This window comes from Pagrus pagrus (assembly GCF_965226575.1).
Source record: "Pagrus pagrus genome assembly, chromosome: 15".
Taxonomy (NCBI): domain Eukaryota; kingdom Metazoa; phylum Chordata; class Actinopteri; order Spariformes; family Sparidae; genus Pagrus; species Pagrus pagrus.
Window position 1 is genome coordinate 24,285,433 of NC_140199.1, and position 27,783 is coordinate 24,313,215.

At 43.0% G+C, this 27,783-nt stretch overlaps 2 protein-coding genes across 3 annotated transcripts in view; one reads left to right on the forward strand and one right to left on the reverse strand.

Moving 5' to 3' along the window:
- Positions 1-269: 269 nt before the first annotated feature.
- pdzd7a (PDZ domain containing 7a) lies at positions 270-20,078 on the forward strand. Its single transcript, XM_084375153.1, has 15 exons — positions 270-877; positions 2,046-2,183; positions 2,327-2,501; positions 2,882-3,058; positions 3,575-3,722; positions 5,750-5,810; positions 6,415-6,942; positions 8,585-8,740; positions 9,878-10,050; positions 10,942-11,033; positions 11,134-11,225; positions 11,404-11,472; positions 13,416-14,096; positions 14,383-14,483; positions 18,890-20,078. Exons 1-15 carry the CDS (start codon positions 685-687, stop codon positions 19,064-19,066), a joined length of 2,961 nt encoding a protein of 986 aa, XP_084231279.1. The 5' UTR covers positions 270-684; the 3' UTR covers positions 19,067-20,078.
- A 774-nt stretch (positions 20,079-20,852) lies between these two features.
- LOC311271052 (leucine zipper putative tumor suppressor 2 homolog) overlaps positions 20,853-27,783 on the reverse strand; it is a 50,675-nt gene continuing 43,744 nt past the window's right edge. For both annotated transcript variants that reach the window (XM_084376424.1, XM_084376425.1), the window contains 6 exons: positions 25,794-26,450; positions 25,564-25,686; positions 25,128-25,274; positions 24,333-24,833; positions 23,907-24,011; positions 20,853-23,805 (listed from right to left, as the gene is read on the reverse strand). In XM_084376424.1, coding sequence (XP_084232550.1) covers positions 23,623-23,805; positions 23,907-24,011; positions 24,333-24,833; positions 25,128-25,274; positions 25,564-25,686; positions 25,794-26,450 — 1,716 coding nt within the window. In that variant the 3' untranslated portion in view covers positions 20,853-23,622. The remainder of the gene's footprint in view (positions 23,806-23,906; positions 24,012-24,332; positions 24,834-25,127; positions 25,275-25,563; positions 25,687-25,793; positions 26,451-27,783) is intronic.

Sequence of the window (27,783 nt, forward strand, 5' to 3'; positions counted from 1 at the left end):
TGACAGTAGGACATTTTAGGTTCTATTTTATCTTATTCTATCCAATATCTGTGGTTACAGGTCATAACTGTGTCAAAGACAGTTTTATCATCCCATCTGTAACTTCTGAGCCCACATTACTCATCACAGCATATTCTTTTCACAACAGCTATCCATTTAATTAAACATGACCCGAGGGGAATCACCATGCACCGCTGACTTCCCTGCAGACTGGCCTGCAGCCTCTCAGCTGAGGCAGGGGGAAACATGGGGATGCATTCAGAGGCTGCAAGGAAACAAGCTGAATATACAACACTACAAAGAACATTTGGATTCCAGAGTCAACACTTCAGTCATGGAGCTCTACTTTTTGCCATCATTGTTAGAGGAGTGAATAGTTTGTTCATGCAGCTATGAACTTTGTGTTTTTCTCTTGGATTCTTCAACTAAGCTTTATTTATGGTCTGACACTGGTTTAAATGAAGATCAGGGATGTTACCTACAGCTTTGTAAGTTTCCTGCTCCAGTGGGGACCAACTCCTGTATTTTATCATCCACTTTGGACCAGCAGGTGCAAAAAAACTCCAGTTCCTCTCGTCACTCGTCTCCCACCTCGTTCTGCTGCACCTCATCCATCCTGACAGCAGACCCCAGATATCCTCCTCCTGTCTGGATGACTGAGGGAAGAATCTCCAGACACGTAGCATGGCTCGCTCCTCTCGCCCCTCTGGCTGGAGGGAGATGACAAATGGAGGAGGGCACCCCCACTTCACCAACGGAGGCCAGGCCGGGGGTTCCCACAGCACCACGCGCTACATGCTGAAGAAACAGCACGGCCACAGACGCAGGTCCTCCTCACCGATGGGCAGGGTCATCCTCATCAACGCACCTGTTGATGGTGAGTTCAGGTTGTGGTAACAGTCCTCTGTTGCCATGGTAACACATGCTGTGCCACTGGCAGCAGAGGCTCATTGAGGACAGTCGCTTGGTCGGTCATAAATCCAAGTGTGGATTAGAGTTTAGAGAAAGGCAGTATATTATGGCAGAAAATTAATCGGCAACATTCTTGACAGTCAATTACTTGTCTCAAATTTTTTTTAAAAGCAAAGATACAAAAAATGTTGTGGTTCTAGTTCCTAAAATGTAATTTTCTGCTGGTTTTCTTCTTCTCCTGTGATAATAAACTGAATATTTGGGTTTTTTCCACTGTTGATAAAACAAAACCAGCAATTTAAGAAGTCAGTTTTGGCTCTGATAACTTGTGATGGACATTTTCAAGACATTTTATAGACAAAGATATTCATCAGCTAATCGAGAAAATAATTCTAAGGTTCACAGAAAGTGTAAAAAATCGTCAGCTGCAGCCTGAGTTGATGCCACACAGGCCTACATGAATATCTTGGCCTCTAGGTCGAAAGCCTTCAAAAGCCAGTTGAAGGAAGGAAAAATGAATAATTCATATTTCTGTTTGACTATTTGCAGAGATATGAAAGAAATATTGATCTTTCTTTTTTTTTTATAACACTTTAAATCAAATACATACAAGAGGAGAAAACAAAAACAAACCTGTCTACTCCTGTGGCGTATTCCTTCTCTTGTCTTGTTGATTTGTCCCATTTCTCTCTGTCATTCGTTCTGAACTCTTATCCTATGAGTTCCCTTTTCCACATCATATATTTCATTCACAGTTCATCATGCATTGATTGTTCATCCTTGTAGCGTCTCTTCATTATGGTCTTTTTGCAAGCTGCAAACAAGACTTTCAGCAAATATCTGTCATCTCTTAATACAGTATCTCCTGTAATATTACAAAAGTAAACATGACTTAGTCATAGCCCAGAATTTTGACAATAGTCATAGAAACATTGGCCCAAAACTGTACTATTTTAGGACACAGCCAAAACACATGTGAATTTATAATTCTGCAAAATTTCATTCAGTTTTGAATTTTCTAATTGTATTTTCTGACTGCCACAGTCCTTGTCAATAGTTAATTGCATGACAGTCAGTGCAGACCTTTACAGGGGTTACATGTCAGTGTGTTTTGTGGTTTTGTGTGTTTGCAGGAGGGGATGACTGTGAAGACATTCACACAGTGACAGTAGATAAGAGCCCAGATGGACGTCTGGGTTTCAGCGTCCGCGGGGGCTCTGAACACGGACTCGGCATATTTGTCAGCAAGGTGGAGGACGACAGCTCTGCAGGTTAGGAGGAAGTGTGTGCCAATGTGTTTCTCACATTCGTAGCGAGCTTATTTTTCAGCGTGCTTGCATCTGGCCATGTGGTCCTCTGTTTCTATGTGACATTTACTCTCGTGTGTCATGCTGAGTTCCACCTGTGTCTGCAGCGCAGGCTGGGCTGACTGTGGGCGATAAGCTGGTGGAGGTGAACGGGGTCAGCCTGGAGAGCATCACCATGAGCAGCGCTGTGAAGGTCCTGACAGGAAACAACAGGCTGAGGATGGTGGTGAGGCGGGTGGGCAAGATCCCCGGCATCCGCTACTCCAAGGAGAAGACCACATGGTGAGTCAGAAACGCTCAGAGGTGCTGCTGAGTTCAGGCTGCCAAAAGTGATCCTACATCTAATCTACAATTAAATATTTACACTTTGTAGTTTATTTAACAGCTTTACCAAACTGTAACTGTATATTCTGATTGTAAATATGGACTACAACCTTGTTTTTACCCACTGACCTTTGCATGACTCTTGTTTTGTGAAGACTTGACTGTCCCTCACACTGGTTATCTGTCTTTTGGGATATACTGTATCTTGGTTTCATGTGGCAGCAGTGGATGGATTACCGCGTTGACCTTTATGGCTGTTTGATTCACGGATACTGACAGGCCTGAGCTCAGCGGTGAGACAGAAAGCAGTGTATGTGAATGTTTTCATGTATGTGTAGGGTGGATCTGATTCACCGGCGGATGGTGGTGGAGGAGAGCGGTCGCACGCCGTCAGAGGCCAGCTCAGACAGCGCTCTCCGCCGGATCGTTCATCTCTTCACCACCTCGGACGACTACTGTCTGGGCTTCAACATCAGAGGAGGCAAAGAGTTCGGACTGGGGATTTATGTCTCTAAGTATGAACGTTAGGCTGATGCTTTTTGTTTTACACCTAGAGAGGCCATCAGCTTCAGATAATCACATTTATTTGGGATGGTGCACTGTTGAAGTGTCCTTGGGCAAATGAGAACAGCATCTCCCCACAGACAATACATTTTTCTGTCATTAAAATTGTAATGTTCACATTAGATCAAAGCAAACAGGCTTTATTGGGAAGGCTGTGGCAGTTAAACTGTGCCGAGTTCATTGCCATTACAGCAGAAGTTAATAAGAAACTGCTGTAATGAGCTTGTACTGTGAATAAGACAAACATAATTTAACACAACACTCGACATCTAAAGAATTTTAAATAACATATAACATATAAATAAATTCAGAGTAGAAGATGAAATGAAAGTGATTACTTGATATAAGAAGGCAGTGATAACCCTATACTGTGAGTGCCCACAGTTTACCCTTTCATTTAGGAAAGGTACAGATGTAATAGATGGTTTTATCTCCGGTTTGTGTGCTGTCATACATTTTCTCTTCAGGTTGGATCCTGGCGGTCTTGCAGAACAGCACGGCATCAAAATGGGCGATCAAATCCTCGCAGCCAACGGTGTCAGCTTTGACGACATCACCCATAGCAACGCAGTCGAGGTCCTGAAGAGCCACACCCATGTCATGTTGACCATCAGGGTGAGGAACAGATCAACTTGAGGTCACATTAAAAGATATAATATGCAACATTTCTGCATTAAAGTGACTTAAAATGACTAGACCTTTGATGTATATTTGGTTGAGTTTTGTTCTTACATTACCTCATATGTTCAGAGCCAGAGAAATCTGTCCTTTTACTCAAAGTAACAGTGCGTTTCTTTTGGTCGCCTGTCGCTATAATTTCTGGGAGTTCAGAAGTTGATGGAGAACAAAACAGAGCTGAAAGGAGAGTAAATATTGGACCTGTTCATTAAAGCTCCATATGAAAGGTGATGTAGCTCAATGTTTGCTGGATGTGTAAATAAGCAGCACATTATCCACATCAACTTTATATGGTGATAATAGTATGTCAGTGTAGTGTTTACAGCTCAAAAATTCTGTTTGTGCAGGTTTAAGTCTGATTTCAGAAACGTGTCCTCATCATAGCAGTGTTAATCATTTGCTTCGGTTTAAACATAACAGTTGATTGTGTGCTTTAAGTGCTGTGACACAATAATAATTGTTACAGCGTGTTAAACAACACCAGCTCTTCTCAGGAGGGGAGCACAGCAGAGCAGACAGCTGGCTGACAGCCCTCGAGTTCCTCATGTGTGTCCACGTATGCATGCATGTGTGCAGGGCCGCGCCACTTAACCTGTGTCATTTTCAGATAAATGAATTGTGTGTATGTCTGTGTGTATGAATGGGCATATGTGTGTTGCGCAGTGTGTCTGAATGTGTGTATGTGCGCTGTCTTAGCTCGCTAACATTGCTGCGTGCTCATTTTACTCCTCTGATCTCAGGTTCCACGTGTGAAAAACAGCCAGGGACGACGTTCATTATTCAAAGGCAGCCAGGGATCGGGTTATAATCAACAGAAAGCCTAAATTTATGTCTTCCCCCTGTGCTGTATTAGACACACATTTAGGGGTCAGAGTTGAACCGGGGTTAATTTAAGTTTGTAAGCTGTCTCACACCTGGGCGTCCAAGGTGGAAAGTTGTAGATGTAACCTCGAGTGTTTTCTCTTTGACCTTAAGCTCCTTGTTATTGAGACAATCCCTTAAAATAGACTTGAAAAAACTAACAAAGCAACTGACATTGATGTAACATATGCGACAAAGACTACATGAACTAACATGAATATTAAACAATAGAAGTCTAAATGAAGTCAACAGGTTAAGGCTTTGTTGCTGTGCAGAATTGTGGATTTCTAAAAGAGTGCACCCTGTAGGTCTGACTTTGACTTTGAGAAATGATTGCTTGTCCCGTCTTCTGGATGGAAATTTGATGGATGGATTGCCATTAAATTTTGTATGAAGGTTAAAGGGGAATTCTGCCATTTTTTAATCTGATCCCTATGTTTAGATAGTTTAGTGTGTAGATGACTAAATAGCAGCATGTAGCACAGACTATTTACATATCTACCCGCATAAATAGTGTTTATATTTAACCAAAGCAGAGTTGTTTTTTGTTGGGACAGTGGATGAGACAAGAAGGTTTTGCTGAGTTGTATTTAGTTTCTGTCGAGTCTGAAAGAAGTGTGTTTTACAATGCTAAAATTACTGTTTTGGTAAATGGAGTCTGGTGGATTTGGCGAGAGCAGCATATTGGCTGTTTCTGGTTAAATAAAAAGGATTTGACTCTTTAACCAAAATAACTATGTTGTCAGACACTTAGAATCACAATCTGAGCAAGTCAGTGGAAAAAACAAGCGATGGGACCAATTCCAAAACTTTCTGTACCCATTAGTCAACATAGGTTTAAAAAAATAAGGAAAATCATCTTTAGCGGTGCCCAGAAGATGATTTTTCCTCTATTGCACAACCATGACTTCACATTTGCGTTTTCCATATAATGTTCCAACAATTAGGGGATGGATTGGCATGAAATCTGAAACAGACATTCACCTCTGTCTGTCAAGGAAACATAGAGATTCTTATTTATAAGTGTAGAGGTGTGTGCAATTTGTAGTTTATTTTTTAATTTACGATCTTGCTGAATATTTTGTGTTTTTGCACTTCAACAGGAAGCTGGGAGATACCCTGCATACAAGGAGATGGTGGCAGAATACGGCTGGCTCGACAAATGTATGTTGTTGATCACAAAATATGATTTTGTTGATGGTGTTTAAAATTAGTTTTAAAAGAGAGGATGATTTAAACAGTGGCATAGAATTGACCTGCATTAAATGAAATATTGCAGAACAAAATATTGAAGATGTGACTTAGTGATTTTTTCATTCTCGTCTCTGTGTTGGATTCTACTCTGAAATCTTATAAAATAAAAGTGGAACATTGGTCACATGCAGCCTGCTTATACTAAAGCCCTGTCATTCAAATTCTTTGGTTTGATACGAGTACTTCTGAACACAGCCAGAGATTAATTCAGTGAACTCAAAGGCAGCTCAGTCGTCTGGCACAACCTGACATCTGGGTCAAGATGCAGAGTCATTTTGGAGTTTATTAGAAAAAAAAGAGTCTGCAGAGCTGCTGGTCCATGTTCTGTCTCTTGAAAGTTTAGAGGATTAACAGGACATGAGGGCAGACAGGCTAAGACCCAAACAAAGCACACTGTAAGGAAATGAAGCTTCACTGTGTAACATAACAGCTTTTGTGTGTGTTGTGCTCAGATGTAGTAGTTTTACAAGATATTACACTTCTGTGCATTCTAATTATGGACTGTCTTCTTCAGTGGCCAATGGGGGCGCAGCACCTCACTACCAGGGGTCAGACTCCAACTCCTCTGCTTCCTCATTGTCCTCCAGCACCCCCCTCAGCTCCCTCAGTGGTCTCTCCCAGGTCCTTTTCCCTCCTGTCTTTGGCTCCGATATGGTAGACGTCGCCATCTCCACAGAGGACCGCTCCCGACGTCCAAGCAGCGCCGAGCGAACTGCTGACACCGCCATGCAGACTGACCCCCACCCTCCAAACTACCCAGACCATCCCTCACCTAATGGGTCGTACCCCGATAGGCTGGTCTCCACAGAAACCAGCAGGACTGTAGGTTCCACTGTGCTGCTGAAGGACACGGTCATACATGGGAAAGGGGAAGGACCAAGGGAGATGGGAGGAACTGGGGAAGGAGGCCGGGGACGGACAAGCATGCTGTCAGCAGGGGACCAGGAAGTGGCGAAACACTCACCAAAGACTGCGGCGCTGATGGCCCTGAGCAGACCACGGAAGCCAATCAGACGCTCCCAGAGCCACATCACTGTGTCAGGTGAGACATACAGACTCAAGGGATGGTAAAGAGAGTGAAACTGAGGATGTGAAGGTGCTTTATAGACTAACGTGTAATATTATTTTTTTATAAATTATTGGAGGGAGACCAATAAGTTGGCTGGACTGATGAGTGGATGGCAGTGGATATGGCATCCTCTGTGGATCTGTTGGTTCTGATACTAGTTGTCATTTCTGTACAATTTAAACATCAGTGTTTTATCAAAGCACTAAACTTAAAATGCAGATGAGGCTGATGGTGTCATTAATTCTAACCCTAACCCAGGTATTTGGTCATAAATCAAAGTATTGGACACATTTTTACCTGATGATGAAAAGTCAGAGGAACACCACAATATAGAAACCAGTTCCTTACAGGCTGCACTCTGTATTGTGGTTGTTGATTATAGTGGCACTATCATCCATCTCAGTTGAGAAACAGACCTTTCCACAATCATGGCCCGGTGAGAATTGCAGCCACAATCAGCGCCACATCTTTAGCTGATTTTCCTGACAGTACCTGCGTTCACTTTGTAATTAGATCCACTCTCAGACCCTCCAGAGATCTCCCTGCTGGGCATCAGTCAGTTTAACGACCCCTCATCCCTCTGTCAGTCCAGGGAGTAAACAAGAACATCCCGGCTCCACATGGCTGATTTAAGCTCCAGACAGAATTCGTCCAGGAGCACAGAGTTAACGCAGACTCGTGATTAATCGCTGCCCTTTACTCTCACTTGTTGTACCTCAGTGAGAAATGAATAAGAGCCAGCATATGGAGAAATATCCATCCAAGCCTTGGAGGGGCTATTGAGTTATTAGCCCTTCCTTTTCAATTCATCCTGCTCATTCATACCTCCAGGGCCTGACGGGGGCTTGGGGCAGAGCCCAGGGGCTGATTGGACATTTGTTATGTAAGCTGGAGCACTTTCGCTGTAGTGTCTTCAATAGATGGGAGTGTGTTCAGGTTGGTGTAGCTGCAATTCATCAGTATTACTGTGTTACTTTCTACAGTGGCAGATTTACTGCGGTGAACAGGGAGGCTGACTGGAAGAGAAATGAACAGTCTGTACTCATAGCGCAAAGTGTGTATCACCTTCTGTTATTGGCTAACAGTTAAGCACGGAGCAGCCGAACGAATTATGTTTTTAACACCATACACAGAGATGCAGAATGTCCTCTTCTTGCTTTGGTTCAACAGCACTTATGGAAGATTTTAGTGTGAACAAGATGTAACTGCAGTGAAGATGACATGTAACTTCCTGCTCTTGATCACTTACATTTAGTTTGTTAAGTTGAATAACTTGTTTGTGGTTGTTTTTAAGGTTGTCAAGTTACAAGAATTTAAAAATGTGATACAAAACATGTATAAAAACGATACTCGATACTAGGAAAAAAAGTCCTGGGTGCACAAAATTGGTTTTGTAATAATATCTGTGCACACTTTGCTTGAAAATCTGTTTAAACATACTATCAAGTGTGTGTATCTTTTTAAACATATAAATGAGATATCAAATAAGTATTGATACTTTTGACATCTTTAATTTATCATAATTTATGGGGTAAAAGTAAGACAGAAAATGTATCTGCATTGACTGATTCAGAGGGACTGGATACTACTTTGTCTTCTTTTTTTCCACCTTTAGAGGACAGACAAAAGAAGAAGAAGCTACAGAAGGAGAAGCGCTCGGCGGCGGGTAAAACGAGCCTGCAGCGATCTAAAACCTTTGTCAACCTGTTGTTTAAGAAAGACCGCAAAGAGAAGAGTCGCTCCAAGTCACCGTCTCACCATCCAGACAAAGGTGAGGGCACGGTCACACAACAGTTTTTTTTCCTCCCCCGGCTCATGTTTAGCATCCTGAAATCCCAAAAGAAAAATATAGACTAAACTTTCGACTGAATTCCCTTTTCCTTTCACTTGAACAAGTCGAGGGGTTATGGGCTGTGATTATGAGATCTGGAACCAGGCTAAGCAAAATAGTGTCCTGTTTGAGATTATATTCTGGCACTGTGGGGTTCCTAAAGAGAAATTGGCTAATTTCTTGGAGTTCCTGAGCTTACATCAGTTTTGGCCATCAGTGGTGATACGGGATGGGAACCTCCAAATATCCTCCAAATAGATGTGAGATGTAAAACACACAAGAAAACTCCAAGGCACTCTCTTTTAAACTATTAAAATGCCTTTATTGTAATGTCAATCTTGACAACAAACTGACATGTTTCGAAGGCTTGATGCTGAAACATGAGAGAGCACCGTGGAGTTTTCTTGTGGTTTTCTTATGTCTATATGTGTCCCTATCCAAGGAGCACCTGTAACAAACTGAATAATTCATTTCTTTTATTTTTCCAAACAGGCACAGCGTAACATTCATATACTATGATGCATATTAAGCAAAGTTTTAAGTCAAAGATCTCAGCTTCATTAAGGTGCTTATGATAATCTACAGCAACAGGCAGATTTACTGGTCTCCATATAGAGAAAATACTTTGTTTGTTATGTGCTGTAGGTGTGACACATACAAAGTCCATTTCGTGTTTTATTTCTTAATTCTATGTGGATTTAAGAGCCTAATTTTGCCCAAATGTTTTCATTCAGTTTATGTCTTATCCAGTGGGATGTTGACTTGAATGTGCATGACAAACTAACTACACTATTTTCCAAAACTCATGGCCCTGTGACGGCATGATTCAAAAATAACTATTGAGGCAAATAATTTAGCATAGCATCCATTGACTCTTGGCATGTGACTGATTTTAGGATAGATTAATAAAACATGAAAACAGTGACCAATATGATGAAAGTAATAATAAGGTGATTAATGCAAGAAAACATCTTGAAATGGTGGATTTCCACTGAAAATGAGTGAAAGTATCTGATGCAGCTGCAGATTTTCTTGTTTGCATCTTGTTTATTTTTAGTTGTCACTTTAATTTCTTAGATAAGGAGCGAGGTCGTCCCTTCCAGCTCTTGACCTCCCCGAGGGAATCCCGTGCTGGGGTTAAAGACAGCAGCCCACTGCCCCGACCCGAGACGCTGCAGCATGTGGAGGACATGGCAAAGAGACTGCTCATCCACGACGAGGTGGCTGCTGTGATGAGACACTGTCAGCGGGTGAGTTCCTGATCTGAAATTACCATCTCTCACACCTCGGTGCCACTCTCCTGTGTGTGTTTTTTCCTCCCACTGAATGAAAACCAGCCGGAGTACTTATGAGCTTAAGTGAGCAGTATTGTTCCCTGTGTCGCCGTGTCCTTTAGTGATAGGTGTGTCTGGCAGCAGTTGTGACAAAAGACGGATTCGGCCTGTCATTTATGATTAGGATCAGATATCAGCTATCATTTGATCCCCTTGTCTCTGTCGGCCAATTTCAGGGGATCAGCTCCTTGGCCGGCTCTTTGCCTCCTCTGCAGATGATATCGAGTCTGCTTACAGCACTATGACTTACCTGTTAATACAGTAATTAAACACCAACGACTGAAAACACAGAGTGTAGGGGTGTCCTTGGAAAGCTGAAAATTTAATGTACATGCAACATATCTGAAGACGATGTACTTTACATGTGTTTGAGGCAGCCAACCGCAAAGAAGCACAGCACATAGCACATTTTGGCTTTGCTCTTTAGGTCTTTGGAAAAAACACTTGGTTTCCTATAAACCTCACTTTCCGTATGCTATTTTGTCTGCCACTGAGCACAAAATCTCCTGGGAAAATGAAGACTGACTGAAGAGTCAGTCAGGCTGGCAGCCTGGCACCATTTCTATCTGCCTATACGTCTCCATGATAGACAACTCTGAATACATCAGTATAACATGGTTAATTTTTCAAACTCTGAAAAACTTCTCTAAACCTCTAGATCCACAAAACACATTATATAACTGTCTTTACTGGCTGAGTAGTAATCCTTGTGATGTGAAGACTAAACATGAGTTTCCCTTTAAAAGTCAGATAACAAAAAAATGGAGACCTCCTCTGATTTGTGCACCAATCTAATCTTTCCCTCAGTTTCTGTCCGACAATGTGATTGAAGATTTAGTTCGTCCCCTTCTGGCCATCTTGGACCGGCCGGAGAAACTGCTCCTTCTCAGAGAAATAAGGTGAGTGTGATATACTAATGTTTTTATCTGTATACATGTGTGTTATGTGTTAATGTGTAAATGAGTAAATGTGCCCACTGACTGATCATATCCTCTACAGAATGCTGATACCTACGACTGAGCTGGGTCGGTTTGACAGCATGGTCATGCCCTTCGAGCTGGAGGCGTACGATGTTCTCAAGAGTCGCTCTTGTAAGCAGGGGAACATTTTCTATTTATACGGCTTGACATAAATAGAAAGAGTCCTGTTTGCACAAAAGAAACAAAACAGTAAGAAATATAGAAGTTAGAAAGAACAGGTGAGGCTACACAGAGCGAAGAAGTGTATGGAAAATCAGTGATGCATCTTTAGCTGTTTATTTGTTCTCAGTGCGTTCTCCGGCTCTGCGCTCCCCTCGCAGTGGAACCCCTCGACGTCACCTCATCACCCCAGTCCCAGGTACATCGTCCATCTTCCTCTCACCCTTTCTCTTTCTAGACCTCACCTCTTTGCTCCCTGTCTGCTGACCTTTCTCTAATCCCCGAGGAAAATGAGATACACGAGGGGCTTAAACCTCTCACCTTTTGTCTCCTTCCCCTCCCCTCCCCTCCTCCCCTCCCCTTACTTTTCCTCTCTCAACTCACTTCTTTCCTGCCTCATCTCATAACTGTAGTGTCATACACACACACAGGCACACACACGCATACACACACATATCACCATGCACAAAATATCTCAGGTTTCCTGTGCCTGCGCTGAGGCAGAGGCTTGTGTTACATCTCTGTGGCCAACAGAAAGGACTGAGACGTGCCTGGTTGGCCGGTGTGACACTTCAACAATACAAAGATGCTTTTATCCTTTTTCCTCATTCAAGAGTCACTGAAACACAATCAATACAGTCTCACTTTAGATCGACTGCAGCCGTCTCACTTTCTGAAGTCACAGGTCAGGGGTCACAGGGTCAGCATTATGACAGCAGAAGGGAGCTGACAGGGCATCTCAGGTTGTTTTGGAAGGAAGAGATCCAAAACCTCACCAAATAATACAGCTGGTCCTGTTGGGGTAAGAAATTGTGTATCATAAGAGGGACTAGTTACACTTCTGATATCCTCTGCCTCGCTAAAAGGTTCTTTTGCAAAGACATTCTAATTATAAGCTGATCATCTCAAAGAGCCTTTAGTTGTCAGAAAAGTGCTTATTTTATCAGTTTGTCATCATTTTAGAGTCATTCATGCTGATTTTACCTCTGATAATTTAGGCTTTTTATGCTCTGTTCTTTCATACCAACATTTAAATGTCCAAATCCATTCCATGTTTTGTCATTCAGGCAGTGTAGTGTGAAACAATCACCCACTATTTGCCATTTGAAGGACATCCTGGAGAATCGTGTTTACTTTTTATAGTGAAATGACCAGTTGAGGAAGTAAATGTATTATTATGTATATGCAGAAAATTGCAATTGCGATGTCAATGCTACAAGTTAAATACAACAAATAGAGCCTGTTTAATCCTCAGTATCTAATAATCTAAAGGGGAACTCCACTGGTTTTACACATCAGTGTCTGTTTAAGGTTCTGCTGCACATGTTGTATGAAGACTTCCTTGGCTCCAGAGGGAAGTCTGATAAATTGACTCAAGTGATGTCACCTAAGGTCAGCATCAGTTGGGGTTGTAGTAGCGACTTTACCGGTCCTCTGTAGCTCCTCATCTCTGCCTGAGGCAACCAGCTCAAGGCTACATTTAGAGCTGCAATGGTAGTCAGATTATTGATTAGTGATTTGAAAGAAAATGAGACACCAACTAGTTTGATAGTCCATCCTTCGTTTTAGTTATTACCTCCATCAAGGAGATGATGTTTTCACTTAAACTTGAATGGGGGATGGGTCTCGTCCCAGAATAGACAGCATGGATCCAGATAAAGGGACGGATCCAGGATTCTTTAACATTGCGAGTCGGAGCATTTGTTAATTTCTCAGGGAATAATTCATGGATCTTGATGTGAAGGTATGCACTTCTACTTTTTCAAGCATTTGCTGGTTCCAGCGTCCTAAATGTGAGGATCTGCTGCTTTTTTTACATTTTTACTTTTACACTTTATAGACTAGACAATATCCGACTTGAACTGTCGACTGTCACATTGTGGTTAATCCAGGCATCTGGTTGTTGATATAATAGAAAGAAATGTGGTAAATAAAATAGATAATATCTCTGGTGCATCATTTTTAAACTGTCCATTGTGAGTCCAGCATTGATATAGCAGTCCGATGCCTAATCAGTGGATAAGTCTTTGAACTCATGCCAACTGGCTGCTTTAATCATTGTTTTTAGATGCAGAAGTACTACAGATGTTCCACATCTGAGAGAAACTTAAAGCTGAACTTCTTGTCTTTGTGCATGTCCAGACTACAGGGGTGGGTTCCACCTCCAGCCGGTCCAGGACACACTGAGGGAGCGTGAGCTGATTGAGGAGTTGGAGAGATTACGTTTGTCCGGCCACCAGTCAGGCCACGTGCCTCCATCCCGTGCCTTCACCCCTCTGCTGGATGTACCTGTGGACAGCTACATCTCCTCCACTACCTCCACTCTGCGCTCCCGCTCCCTGAGCCCCTCACCCACCCACAGCTCGCTCCTCTCAGAATCCCCACACAGCACCCAACGTGGGCGCCAACCCAGTCGCTCCCCAAAAAGGAGAGGGGACAGATCATCGCCATATGACGAGGTCTCCTTGTTGTCGGTGTCTGACAGAGGAGACGTGGCTCCTGAACGAGGGAGGTCGCCTGTGAGGAACGGCCGTGGGGGAGCGAGGAGGGAGGCGAGTCCTGACAGCATAGACGGCAGACTGAGCAGGCAGGAGGGCTATACAGAAGTCAGCGTACGTGTTCCCTCCCAGCGACAGGGGAGAACCCCTCTAGCTGATGTGTTTGAGCCCCAGAGAGACAAGAGCCCATCCACAGGCAGAGGGAGCAGTCAGCAGCTAAACGGACATTCACAAAATGGTCATGGTGTGAGAAGAAGAGCGACTCTGCAGCCCGAAGAGTATGAAATACACACTTTGACCATCTCCAAGGCCAAGCAGTCACTGGGTGAGTGCAACACAAAAACGCATGAACGTATTTTCAGGAATTTGAAATAAAGAAATGTTATTATTCTTTATCTGTGAAGAAGTTACTAATGCAGAGCTGTTTTCCCATGTCTGTTACATCACCAGTAGAGGTCAGGGCATCACTTACTACAAAACAGAAAGGGATGTGGAAGTGTTAAATGCTTTAATGATACCATAGAAAGACCAAAGAGAGTATGTAAAGGAATCAGGCACTGTCAACCAATCCATTAGTTTGTTATTTGTATAATTGCCCTGTGTGTTTACAGGTATCAGTATCTCTGGAGGTATGGAGTCCAGAGTTCAGCCCATGATAAAGATTGAGAGAATCTTTCCAGGAGGAGCTGCATCTACGAACGAGGCTCTGAAGGTGAGACAGGGAGAAACACCTCAGTATATTACAAACAATGGTGTCAATTAAATGGCAATATGCTTAAAAAATTAAAAAGTGATACAAGCAACACACTGATTTTAAAGCGCATCAGATGTCCGTCCTGGTTGGAGCGTATTTTAAGTACCTGTCAGTCGGATCATCCGTCCTTTGGTTATGAGTTGTTGGTCCTATAAGAGAGGTTCAAGGTGTGCAACGAGGAGTGGAGAGCAGATGAGTAGTGAGTCATCTCAAGTAGCCCACTTCCTCCATTATTGATGAGCTACACAGGTGCTGGTCTGTTAATGTATTGGTAATATATTGACTGCACAGTAACTTAACAGTCATCCAGGATCTTAGCCTGGTTCACTTAAACACACATGACACACACTCATTCTCGACACTGGTGAGTCAAGGAGATAGTGATCAAACATTTGCATCAGAATTTAAGATAGTGTGTTAAGTCTGAAACAATATGTACTCAACCAATAATAGGGGGTTAATTTGCTTGTGTTTCCTAACAGCAAGCTATCAATTGACACCCATTACCCAGGTCTAGCGTCTCATTAGTGTCAGACATAGAGGGGATCCAGTATCTGCACAGTCTTTCAAATTCAAAGAGCTTCCCTCTTATAGTACCTGTACTCACACATGCCTACAAACACAGAACGTGCAGAAAAAAACATGAAGCAAGAGAAGACATAAATGGAAAAAAATCTGGAGCAGCAAAAGTGTCAGATATGGCAGAGATGGGAATAAAGCAGGATGTTAGGACGTGTAAAATCCAGAACCCTGCAGAGAGAGACAGATTGAAACAAGTTAACAGCGATTCTAGCAAGACGATGAGGCTGTACCTCGGCACAGTGGTACTAAGAGCTTCATAACTGCAGTGGTAACATGCTGATTTTAGTAGTAAAATCGTTATTGCATCTTATTTTTGTGAGGTCACATGCTAACATTTGCTGATTGGCAATAAACAGAAATGCTGCTGTGGCTTTAATTTAGTCCCAAACCAAAAGTACTGGACAAATAAAACTTAAGACCCACGCAAACTTTACCAATCAGGTCAGCAGTAGAAGAGCCCTGCCAGCGGAGCCAGTTGGATAATCGAACTTAGCAGAGCCAGTCGAGACAACAGTGCCAACATCTTCACAAGAAAAGCCCTCCCCGCTGTTCAATAAAATATATTTGGTTGGTTGAACCACTGTGTGTTCAGTCAAGAGTGCTTAGTTTGAAGCCTGGCAAGATGGATTTGCGGGATCACATGATCACATGATCTTGAGTTTCCAGCCAGACGGGATCACCAAAGTTGGTAGGATTCCATGAATGGCTGTACCAAATTTCACGGTAATCATATAACTGTAGCGACATTTCAGTCTGGACCAAAATGGTGGAGATACTACAGCATACTAACACTGTAATCCTTAGAGCCATATGCTGCTAACATGGAGCAGAGAAGCTTCTGGTTAGTAGCCTCAGACACAGTATAAGGCTACTTGCTAGCAATGCTATCTGTTTGTCTCCTCCTCACACCACATATTAGGCATGTTAGCTCACCCATATCATCTCCCTGGCTCAGTGCTATCTCCCTATATTCTGCAGAGGGAAACGAGAGCAGTTGTGCTCAGTGTTAACATGCATCCTGTTTCCTTCGACACACACTTGTGATAACATGCAATCAGTGAAGAATGTCGCTTTGTGTGTACTTTCCTGTTCATTAGCCACCTGCTTTCATCGGCGGAAATCTGGAGATGAGGGTGTCATGTGCCTGGATTTAGCTGGATGTGTCAGAGGGGGTTGTAAATAAGACGTGACAGTTGAATGGACCTGCCTGTTAAATGTATAGGCGTGTGTAGAAGTAAGTTTTGAGTGTCCAGCTTTCATTGGAACTAATTGTTTTCTCTACTGAAGAAATAGTCCTTCTGAAAACTTTTGAAACTGTGTTGTTATGTAAATTATCCAGAGTAACTGGACCCTGATTCTGGCTGACTTTTTTAGCAAATACTTGTTGGTCGATCAGTCTACGACTTTACATGGTCCCCAGAGGATGAATCCTAATGATAACATTGGTAAGCCCCTGACCAATTGGGCCTATGGTGACATATAAGTAAAATATATAGTTTGGTACCTGAGAAATTTTAAATGGCACTGATGGTGCCAAAATGTTCCTCACATTTTGGACCACGGCAAATTTGGAGCTGCAGCTGCATCATAGGATAATCATTCTAAAATTGTAATTAAAAAAAAATATATATTTCATTTATGCTGTGTGCCAACGACCCAGTGACACATATACTTATACTTGCACATCTGAACAAATATTCAAAGTGCTCCCTTTATTATGATACCTTGATTATTCGAATAGACCTTGTAGTTGCAGAGATAGACTCTGTTACTTATCGAGGAGAGACACAAAATAGAGGCTAGTTCTTAACAGGATAAATCTAGTGCTACCTGCAGTTCTTTTTTGGAGCTTTGAGTAAAATATATTTTGGGTGAATTTGCATGAAATTTGTCACATTCATATTATAATAACTTCTCCTCTAGCATCATCATCAGGTCACGTTCTTTGATTTTTAACCAAATACCTGCAAAATTCCTGATCACCCTCAGTTATAGATCCACTTTGTGTTTAGTGCTTATTAGCAAATGTTTGCATGCCAACAAGCTAAACTCAGCTGATGAACATGGTAAATGTTATATATATATATATATATAATATATCAGCATATTAGCATAGTCATTGTATACAAAGAACACAATGAAACTGTGTTTGCAGCAATTATTGTTGATTATTGAGATTTTACCTCTGATAAATAATACACAGAGCAACATTTCTCCCTTCCTCAGCTAAATAATCTTTTGAATTTTTAGTAATAGCTTGTTGAACCACATTATCAATGATCCACGGATCTCTCCATGCAGCCTGCAGTAATTTTTACAGTCTTACTGTGTTATTTTTGTATCATGGCACCCATTGGCTAGAAAACAGGAAACCTCATAAATGCGCTCCAGAAATGACCGCAAAGAGGATGTGGGGCAGATTAGGTTGTGATCTATTTAATTCAAATAAATTACTTTTCTAAAATGAAAAAGCACCTTTAATCTCCGCTTTGGTTAAATGGATCTAAATCTTTTGATACTGTTCTCACGAAAGGTTGTTGGTGAACATTAGACTGTGTGATGAGCTGCAAGAAAAACCGGGACGAACACAGGGCAGCACAGATCAAATCTCCTTTACTACCTGAATATGTTTGGCCCATAATAGATAACATGGCCTGGTAAAGAATAATGAGAAAATGAAGCTATTTGTGTCTAATGACTGAAAAGGAAAAGGGAAAGGGAAAAAGATGTGATGGGTGGAGATACAACAATGGCCAGCGGCCTTGCGTGTCTGTGTTATGTGTTGCTAACCTTCAGTGAGGTTGAACACATGAGACAGGTGCATCCTTGGCAAACGCTGATGACATCAGGGAAGGTTCCTCTCCTCGGGGCTCCGAAGTTTTGCCACACTCTCCTGCATCCTGCAGGAAACACTGAGCGAACGCTCCCAAGTGAGCGAGTGGGTGTGTGTGTGTGTGGTTGTCTCAATGTATGTTCTCTTTTCAACAACCTTGTGCTGAAAGGGAAACATTAAATGTGCACTAGTGACGGCCCTCAGTGTGAATATATTAAAAGAACAAGAGAGCTCCAATTCTGTGTGGCATAAATCAGGTTCTCGCTAAGGGACACAACCACTGCTGATTAATGGAAACTGTCTATAACGTTGCTCTGGAGGGACACAGATTGCTACAGAAGAATAAATTCAGAGTGGGAGGAAAATATACAAAGATATGTGCAATCATGAAATATGAGTAATAATCAGTCTTGTTCTGTTTACATAAAGTTTTTAAAAGAGACCTATTATGCCTTCTCATTTTTTCCCTTCCCTTCAGTGTGTTATATAGGTTCGTGTGCAAATAAAAGTCCACACCAATTGAAGCTCCTCTTTTCCACAGAAAACACTGCTCCTCAAATGCCTCGTCGGTAGTCTCACCTTTAATTCCCTGGCTTTGTGACCTCGCACCACATGTCGGAGTCACACATGCATAATTAATGCCTAGCGGCTGAAAATTTATTTAGAAAAGCTCCTCTGTTGTTGTTAGTGGTTCTGGCTCAGGCGTGTATGAGCTGACCAATCAGAGGATACTGGGTATTTGGGAGGGGGGCCTTAAAGAGTGAGGAGCTAAAACAGAGGGGGAATACAGAGCTGCAGCACTGGACAGTATGAGAAGAACCTGATGTGTTTATTTAGCACTAAAGCATGTAATCCTATTCTAATAGTAACCCAAAATTAAATCATGAACCTGAAAATGATAGTATGTCTCCTTTAAATGTTCTACTCTCATCTGTGTTTGCATTTGCAGGCAGGGTATGAGCTGCTGTCTGTGGATGGCGAGAGTCTGCAGGGAGTCACACACCAGCACGCGGTGGATGTCATTCGCCGTGCATTCAGCAACAAGGCCAAAGACCCAATGGTTTTTGTGGTCAAGGTCCCCAAGGTCCATACCACCCCCACCAGCCCCAGGAGACCTGCTGACTAACCTCTGTGTGCCTCACAGCAAGACAGCAGCTCAGGCATGAAGGACACCAAAACTCCTCTGGGAGTGAATAAACTACAGGATTCACTCCAGAGGAAGAAATATGGGACAGGTAGATCTCTGGTCACGGTGGTGAAGAATGGATGCACAAAAGCATTTGTCCTGTGAAAAGCAGAGTTATGACAGTAAAGGGAGGGAGGTGAATGTGTTGAAGCAGGTTTAAGGCTGATACAGTAGCTCATTTATCAGGATAAAGATTGTTTTAAATCACTTTTGCTACGACGAATTTTAAGATTTTAAATGTTGAAAATGTACAACTTTTATAGCATTCTTTAGCAAACATTTTACTAATTGCAAACTTGCACATTGACTGGACAAAAAGTATGTGTTTTATGATAAGATCCTTGGTTGAAATTGTGCCACTGTTTTACACGTGGCAACTTTGCGTGACCTCTTAGCACCGTCTGATAGTGGAGCCAGTGGTCTGCACTTTTCAGTTGGAGCATCTCAGTCCAGCAGCCCTGCAGGCCTGCCAGAGGGAGATTACCCCAGCCTGCGTTATGAGATTTATAGATTTATACCCAGATTAAACCCCTGTATTATGTCAAAACTGATAGTTTGGGTTTAGTGGATGTCTGGGGAGATTATTACAAATTGCTGCTCAGTATTTTTGTGCTGTATTTTTCTGGCAGAAGTGCTCTTGCTCTGGAGCAATCCGCCACTTTAGAGGCTTAATTACACCATGCTGTGGACTGAGCTTATGCAGACATGTGGAGGAGTTGGAAAAACATGTCAATGAGAAATGCAGGACATGACGGCCGGTGGCACAGTTTAAATCAAAGTAGGGTAGAGGAGATATGGGCCTCAAGGTAACTGAAATATAGTGTGCATAGTGCCTTACTTGCAGGAAAACACTGATAAATGTTGCATAGAGGTTGGTTTTATAAGTGCTAGAAAAGCTCAAGGTAAAATGTTTCAATCCAGTCATGCAATTAAATGTATAAATGAAACCGAGTGTCTTTGCCTTTGAGTTATTTCAAAGTATTCAGATATTTGAGAAGTTTTGATAGCTCACCAATTAAGTGTCCTGGTGTCTCAGTGGTGCAACTCAACAAAAACTGTCTTGTTTTATTCCCAAGTGATTAAATGGCCAATCAGGATGCTTTTTCATGCTTTTTTTAATCTGTAAAAAGACTCCCCATATTTCACAGCAGACCCCATTACACCTGTACACCGCAGATCTTGAGATGGCAGCCATTTGACTGAGAGCTTATTTGATATGACGTTTTATGCTCCCCCTAGAGCCTACAACAGCCAGTGAGTGATTGTGTAGACAAGTGAGAAACTCTCTTATTTCTCCTCACTGCTGAGCTATTTACACGCCAGCCTCTGGATGACTGATGCATCTTGTAGCCAATGAGATTCAAATCCACTAATAAACTAAACTTGGAAATGATGCAAGTCTATGTAGTTTTATGTGTTTTGCTCTTTGAATTGGCTGTTTTTCTGCTGAAGCACTTGTTTTTGACTATTTTGTATGCATAAAGTTAGTATAAATAAGGAAATAAAGAACTATAATGTTTGTACGTTACTCTCATTCTCCTATAAATTAATGCCAATAGCACTTACAGAGCTTCTGACAGCTTATTACCTTTCAAACGAGCCCAAACTATGCCTGTACTCCAAATGGTTCAACAACAGCTTTGAATTGACTTTGTGCTGGACTGGGATAGGAGTTTCAGAATAAAATGTTATATACATTTCCAGGAATGGTTAAATCAACAGTCAATTTAAGGTGTGACAACTTGTTCTTTAATTAAAAACACAGTCATTTGTACAAGAAATGTACACATAAAAATATACATGGACAACTACATATACTTTATGAATTACTGAAGACACAACGTAAGTAAACATAAAAGAAATGCACACAAAAGGATGAGAAAAATGCCACAAAAAAGAAATGTGTTACGTTGCTTTGGTCTAGTCACAGTGGCTACATCTGAAATAGATATTTTGTCTAAATAAAAGACAATGTCACTCTGTTATACTATTTAGTGTTTTACATATTTACACAGAAAACGGTTATGAAGAAAACTGAGATATGAGGATTTCTGGGATGCACACGGCACTTTTCAGTGAGGGCTTGCTGCTAATCTGTACCTGTGCTGCATCTGTGGTGAGTAAGTAACAGTCGACAATTGACAAACCCAAGTTTTTCCGTTCAGAGTCCCTTCCCATGGCTTTGTGCTAACAATTTATGCACAGTGCAGACTTTTAATATCCTACGAAACCTCTCAAACCACAGCGAATGTGGTAACGTCATGCAAATTAGAGGCCGATCAATTACACTGACCGAATTTTCTGAAAGGGGTTCGACTGAATTCCCAAGTACAGGAAACAAAACACTTTCTTTGTCCCTCGAAAATGACCCGCCTCATGCATTTATAAACGAATGACGTGCACGAAAAACCCGACGACGAAGACATGAACCGGTGTGATATTATGATACTGACGATCAAATGAAAGATCAATCAAAAATGGAGAGACAACAGATCAATGAAACGGTTTTATCAGCTGCAAAGTTTGGTCATTAGAGTGTATGTTTGTGTCACACAGATTATATAATGTAAACATAGTTTCATGCGTTACAGTATTAGGTGCACTCTTTCTATGCTGCCGCCTCCATTTAGAACTGATCCATCATTTGAAATATAGGTATGTGATAGATAGATATATATATATAGAAGTCTTTATACTTTGTATATTAAACCCACACTTATACCAGTACTACAACAAAATATCTTCAGGTGCTATATATAAAAAAATATACAACATCTCCTCCATTATATAGATTTCCTTTTAACTATTATTCCTTGATATAGACTCTTTGTAAAATAAAAGTTCTCTCAGCCCACGACTGACCCGCCATGCTCAGTGTTATACACAGCCCTGCATATACTGTGAGAAAACAGAGCTTCAAATGTCAACATGCTCCTCACTGGTTTATATTTAGGGCTTTAATGGCCGACCGACCTGCCTGGAGGACATTCAGTGCTGGAGCATCTGCAAACTCTCATCTCGCCGCTATCTGAACAGGATTCTTCTGAAATCTGATATAACAAAGACATGCAGACATGCTAGTCTCGTTACCTGTATAGCAGTCAGTGAAGGTTATAGTCCAGGGGAGACTAGGAAGACTTTAAAAGTGTGTTGTTTGGCTTTGGGCTGCCAAACGCTAAATAAAGAGCACTAACGGGAATGAAGGGGAATAAACAGAATCTCTGAATAAGCATGCCGACAGTTCAAACAGCGGCTTGAATCTCTCTGTGATGTCACAACCACACTGATAGAATATGCTCCATTTTCAGTTTCCTGACACCGACTGCTGAGGTGCTTCTCACTTATAAAAATAGCTGAGATAGAGAAGAGCAGAGATAGAGACAAAGGCAGAAAAAGACAGAAAAAGAGGAGAATCAGCAGCATCCTGGTGATATCTCCCATGCTACAGTCTGCTTACTAGTGCTACATAATCTGAAAAATGTAAATGTTTATGTTAGAGCTCGCTGCATTGTCTAGATGAGTTTGAACGCAACAGCAGGACTGTTGGTGGTCTCGTTCAAATAAAGCGTTTCCTTCCAACGTTTGGTTTCTGTGTCCTCTGCGGTTTGGGGAAATGACAGAATAGGATGTCCACATGTAAGCAAACCATGAAACAAAAAGTCAAAAGTGGTTTGTTTGAGTTTGGTGGTTGGCTTCACAAGAATCTGGAACAAAAGAGAGCAGGAAAGTTGTGCAAAATCACACCGCTTTTCCACTGGTGAGCAGATTGTTTTGTTGCCGGTGACGACCATCGATACTGCATTTCTCTGGAGTGCTAACAGTCACAATACATTCTTTTTCAAACACACACGCGGCTCCTTTTATGATTTGTAAGATGACGTGAAGTGCTGATCCTCTGAACACCATAAAATACTAACAGCAGATGTTGTAAAATTTGGTGTTTTTTCCCTTTAGCGGTTCCTTTGAGGATGAATGCGGCGGTTGTTGTTTGGACGGCTGATGAGGTCATCACTAACAGCCAGTAAAGGTGATGTTGATGGGACTGCTGTGGTGTTTAACCTCGTGTGCTACCCAGACATGTGTGAACAGACTGCTGTGCATGTAGTAACATTTTTTGCTTCAAGTTCCCGTCAATTTTCGATACCCTGATTCGAATGTGGTCTGAGAAAGAAACACTCTTTCACTGCTTATGCTCCCACAGAAGGAAAGAAGAAGTCTTTGTGCTGGCTTCGTAGTGGAATAAAACCCATTAAAAGCGCCAGGAAAGATGCCTTATAAGGATTTATTGGAGTATATGTCTGTTAGTAAGAATGCACCTTTGGGAGACCTCCCTTTTAACAGTGAGTGGTGAGTGCTCGCTCAGTGGTCCAGGTAAAGCCATGTTGAAGATAGTGCAGTATTCGGCCTGGAGTTTGGTTTACATCCTCCGAGCTTGTTGTGAGTCGTGTTTCCATGTTTCTGTGCACAGATTACTGTAAGTGTGTGTGAGTATTTCGTTAGATCTCAGTGGCAGTGATTTCCTCAAAGTGGATGTCGTTGCTGCCACTGTGGACCTCGTAGTCCTCCATGTCCCTGTTCTCCAGCTCCAGACTCAGCTCCCTCATCACTCGCTCAAGGTCCCGGTTCCGACGGTACATCTGGATGTAGTTCTGCTGCAGCTGCTTCTGGTAGCGGATCACCTGAGTGGAGATAGGTACGGTGAGTAAGTAAGGCGGTAGAAACAATCAGAATAAACTTACAAATCTGTTGCATGTATGACACCCATGTATTGAAAGATTACCTTCTCCTTCTCCTCCTGCCACACCCTCCGCTCATCCTCAAACCGCGAAAGATGCTCCTCACTCGTCCTCCTCTCATACATGAGTTCAGCCTTCAGCCTGTCCATCTGGAAAAGGACAGATAGGAAATGTTAGAAACTTATGGTGTATGTATAAAGTTCCTTTACTTGAACATAGTAAATATTATACCTATTCACACTGGACCATAAACACATTAACACCCACTAACGTCTGGCTTTTGTCTTCATTGGAAAAGGGTTCTATGCATTTATTCCCGGGTCAGATGACTCTGCAGTAGTCGAACAGACACTAATTTTCGCCCCTTTTCCAGTGTGATGTATTGACGGGTGTTGAAGTTAAGGACTCTGGTGCGTAAATGTATTTTCATCAGTCCCTGTTCAAGCACCACACCACCAAAGAACATGTACCTGTTGTCTGAGTCCCAACACTGTTTCTGCGTTCTGCCTCTGCGCCTTGGCTTCATCGCTCTCTCCTCCCCACACCAGATGAGTCTCCTCTCCATCGCGGTACACACAGGGACTGGGACCGCCCCTTCCTGTCACTCCTCTCCCCTGTTGGAGGGAGAGGCTCATGCACTGCCCCTTCATGGTTGCATTCCCGCTGTGATTGGACAGAGTGTCGCGGAGGCGGGCCGACTCGTCATCCAAACGGCCCAGTTTCTCCCGGAGCAGCTCGGCTTCGCTCTTGCGCCTCTGCAGTTCGTTCTCGCAGACCTCCAGCTCCAGAGATCGCGTCCGCAGGGCCGCCTGGGCCTCCTGGGACCGAACCTGGCTGGCTTGCAGCTCGGACCGGGCTTCTCTCAGCTGGGCCTTCAGCACCACAATGTCTCCGGCCTTCTGGCTGAGCTCTGACTGCATCTCCTTCAGCTGCTGCTTCAGGAGGGAGATCTCTCCTGACTTCTGACACACCTGAGGGGACGAGAGGACGCGAGTTAGAGACAGAGAAGAGGAAACGCTGGACAGAACAGAACAAACTCAAAACCCAAAACTGGCAGATTAAAAACTGACTTTTTGGATTTGCATGCTACTTAAAGGTAACCCTCAAATACTTTCAAGCCTATGAGCTTATGAGGTTAATTTAAGCCTACAAACTGACACCTCTGGCTTAACACCTTTCTTTTGGGGGCATTTTTTATGTTTTTATTAGAAAGCAGAAGATCCCCTGCCAGACTCAAACAGCTCTCCACTGTCTGACTCACTCACCTCCCACTTTGTCTCCTCCAGACGTGGTCCCAGCTGGGTCTGCTCCCTCTGGATGGTGGCACACCTCCTCTCCAGCGTCTCTCTGTCCTGCAGCAGAGAGGAAAAGTCCTCCTGCAGCTTCTTTTTCTCTTGCTGTAGTTGAAAAACCTGATGACACACAGAGATCGGCGTTTTGTAACAGACGTAGATGTCGATCAAGGGTAAGACAAGCAGCCTCAGAGATAGAACCGTAGGGCTTACATCTAACCCGTGAGAACAGCAAAGTCGTAATTTGAACAAGATCTTTCAACTCACAGTCTTCATCAGGGCATATGAAAGGTAAGGTAAGGTAAGGAAGGCTGCTGCTACTAGAAACAATGTCAGGTTGTTTTTCTTCCAAACAGATCAGCTGATTTTTGTGTAACTGTTTTGAAAGGCTTTTAAATATTTAGCGTACCTGTAACTGTAGCACCTGCTGTGCCCTCTGGGCCTTCTGAGAAGCCTGCTTCATCTTTGCTGCACAGCTTTGTCTAAGCTCCTCCATCTCACTTTCACAGCGACGCTGCTTCTCCTCATACACCTTCGAGAGCAGAAGACATGGATGAAAGGTCAGGGGTTAGTGTTTCATCTGCACTAACATCATTATGACGTGTTTTGGTCTGTGTGGGGAGAGCCTCTATGTCTCACCTGGCAGATGGCAGCTTCATTCTCATCCAGATTTTCCCGGAGCTGCTGCAGCTCCAGGTCTCGTTCCCTCAGCTTCTCTTCCAGCTCCCTCACCACTCCTTCGTAGCCCTCCACGGGTGGCGGTGAGTGGCCACAGGACCCGCTGTCCGACAGGGGCTGCCCGCGCCCACTTAGCGACCCCGAGCCTGTGCTCTTGCTGGATGAGGAACGTCCGCTGTCCGAGTTAGAGTGGCCGTGGCTCGCACTACCACCTGAAGTGTTTCGGCCCAGGCCTGTCACAGGCTCCAACTGGCCCCCGGACCCAGACCCGGAGCTGGAGCCCTCACTGGGGGCCAGGCTGTAGCCGGTGCTGCTGTGAGTCGGGAGGCTGGAGAGGGAGTTCCTCCCTGAATCTGACATGGAGCAGGACTGGCTGCTCCGAGCGTTGCGGCCGCTGTAGGAGCTGCGCTTCCCTTCAGAGCTGGAACTGCTCCCTCCGATGTTGGTCGTACCGCCGGCGCTGTTGGGTCCCCCGAGGGGCAGCAGGAGGTTGAGGCTGGCCTGGCTCTCTGACAGACTGCTGCCCCCTGGCCGTGGCGACAAGTAATGCACAGAGTGACGGTTCTTGGGAACGACAGGTTTGAAGGCTGTAGGACGGATCAGCACTTTCTCCATGTTCTGAAAGCACAACATTTTTAAAAAATTGCATTAGTGAGTGATAAAAGCTAAGCTGTGCTCATTAGCTACAGCTGAATAAAACTCATTAGAGAGGGGTGAGTGATATGCTGGCAGGTCACCCCTCCAGGCTCTGATTAGTTTAATTTGGTTTAATTGATATTCATGGGCTTCATTAAGCAATTTTCTTAATGATTTTTCTAACATCTAAGATAGAGAGACGGGCAAGAGAAAGAGGAGAGGACGGAGGAAATCTGATTAGAGGACAGAGAAGCAAAGAGGAGGAAGAGACGAGGGGGTGAAAGCTCCACACATGTTCTGTAAGCATTTTTCTTAACGATCTTCCTCAGGGTTCACTAAATACGTCACTGAATGTAAGTGAGCGCTGACATTGATCATGATGTGTCTGCAAGGTGAGCAGCCGTCGAATGATCCATCTGGGCCTGTCAGGCCAGTGATTAAGCTTCCCTCCGGATCGATGGAAATAAATAGCCAATTAGACAGCTGAGGCAATCTGCTGTAAAACATGCCGGCCCATTCTCAGAAGGAGAACAGTGCATGTTCCAGGGAGAGCAGAGAAGGAAGGCCGTGCTGTGATATTTAATGTCACAGTCTGTGATTATGGAAGACATTTTCCGAGAAATATCTTCAGGTCAGAGGTCGACTGCACTTAGGGCTGATATGTGTCAGCTGAAAGGTGCTAAAACACTTCAGGGAAGAGAGTGATTCTACTTATGTTTTAGTTTGCTTAGGAGATGATGTGTTGCGGTTGAAAGCTCCATCAGAAGCTTGTAAGTGGACCGTGAGTAAAAATAATTTTGTCAAGTACAGACAAGAATAAACTTTTAGGCTTGACCCTCAACCAAACACACTTTCAGCATTTCTTCACTGCAGTTTCTCACTACAGACACTAACGTTGGTCATGCTGATGTGTTGGTTTGGCTCTTGCATTTATCACTGTAAACAAAGAACAATTGACTTTCCTAAATAATGCTGATCATTATTTAGGAAATTTAAACATTAACAAATTCAATCGCTATCAGACATCCTGGAAAGACCTATTGACTCCGACCGATTGACGGCAGCGTTTAGAGTCAGAGGCTCTGACCTCCTGCTAACCAGTTTCCAAATAACATGATAACATTTTTAACCCTTCTAGTAGATGGATATTATTTAACTGGAGGCAAACACCGGCTCCCATCCACTCATCTACAAGATTAACTTGTCATTGAGAGGGTGTGAAGACAAATTGTGACGACCAGTTACCCACCTTTTTCTTTAAATGATTGCTGTTATTATCATTATATCATTTCCTCCCTATTCACTGATACAGATA

Coding starts and splice junctions, on each gene's coding strand:
- pdzd7a (XM_084375153.1), top strand. CDS start 685: ATGGCTCGCTCCTCTCGCCCCTCTGGCTGGAGGGAGATGACAAATGGA. Junction 878..2,045: donor CATCAACGCACCTGTTGATG/GTGAGTTCAGGT, acceptor GTGTGTTTGCAG/GAGGGGATGACTGTGAAGAC. Junction 11,473..13,415: donor CCTCATCACCCCAGTCCCAG/GTACATCGTCCA, acceptor GTGCATGTCCAG/ACTACAGGGGTGGGTTCCAC.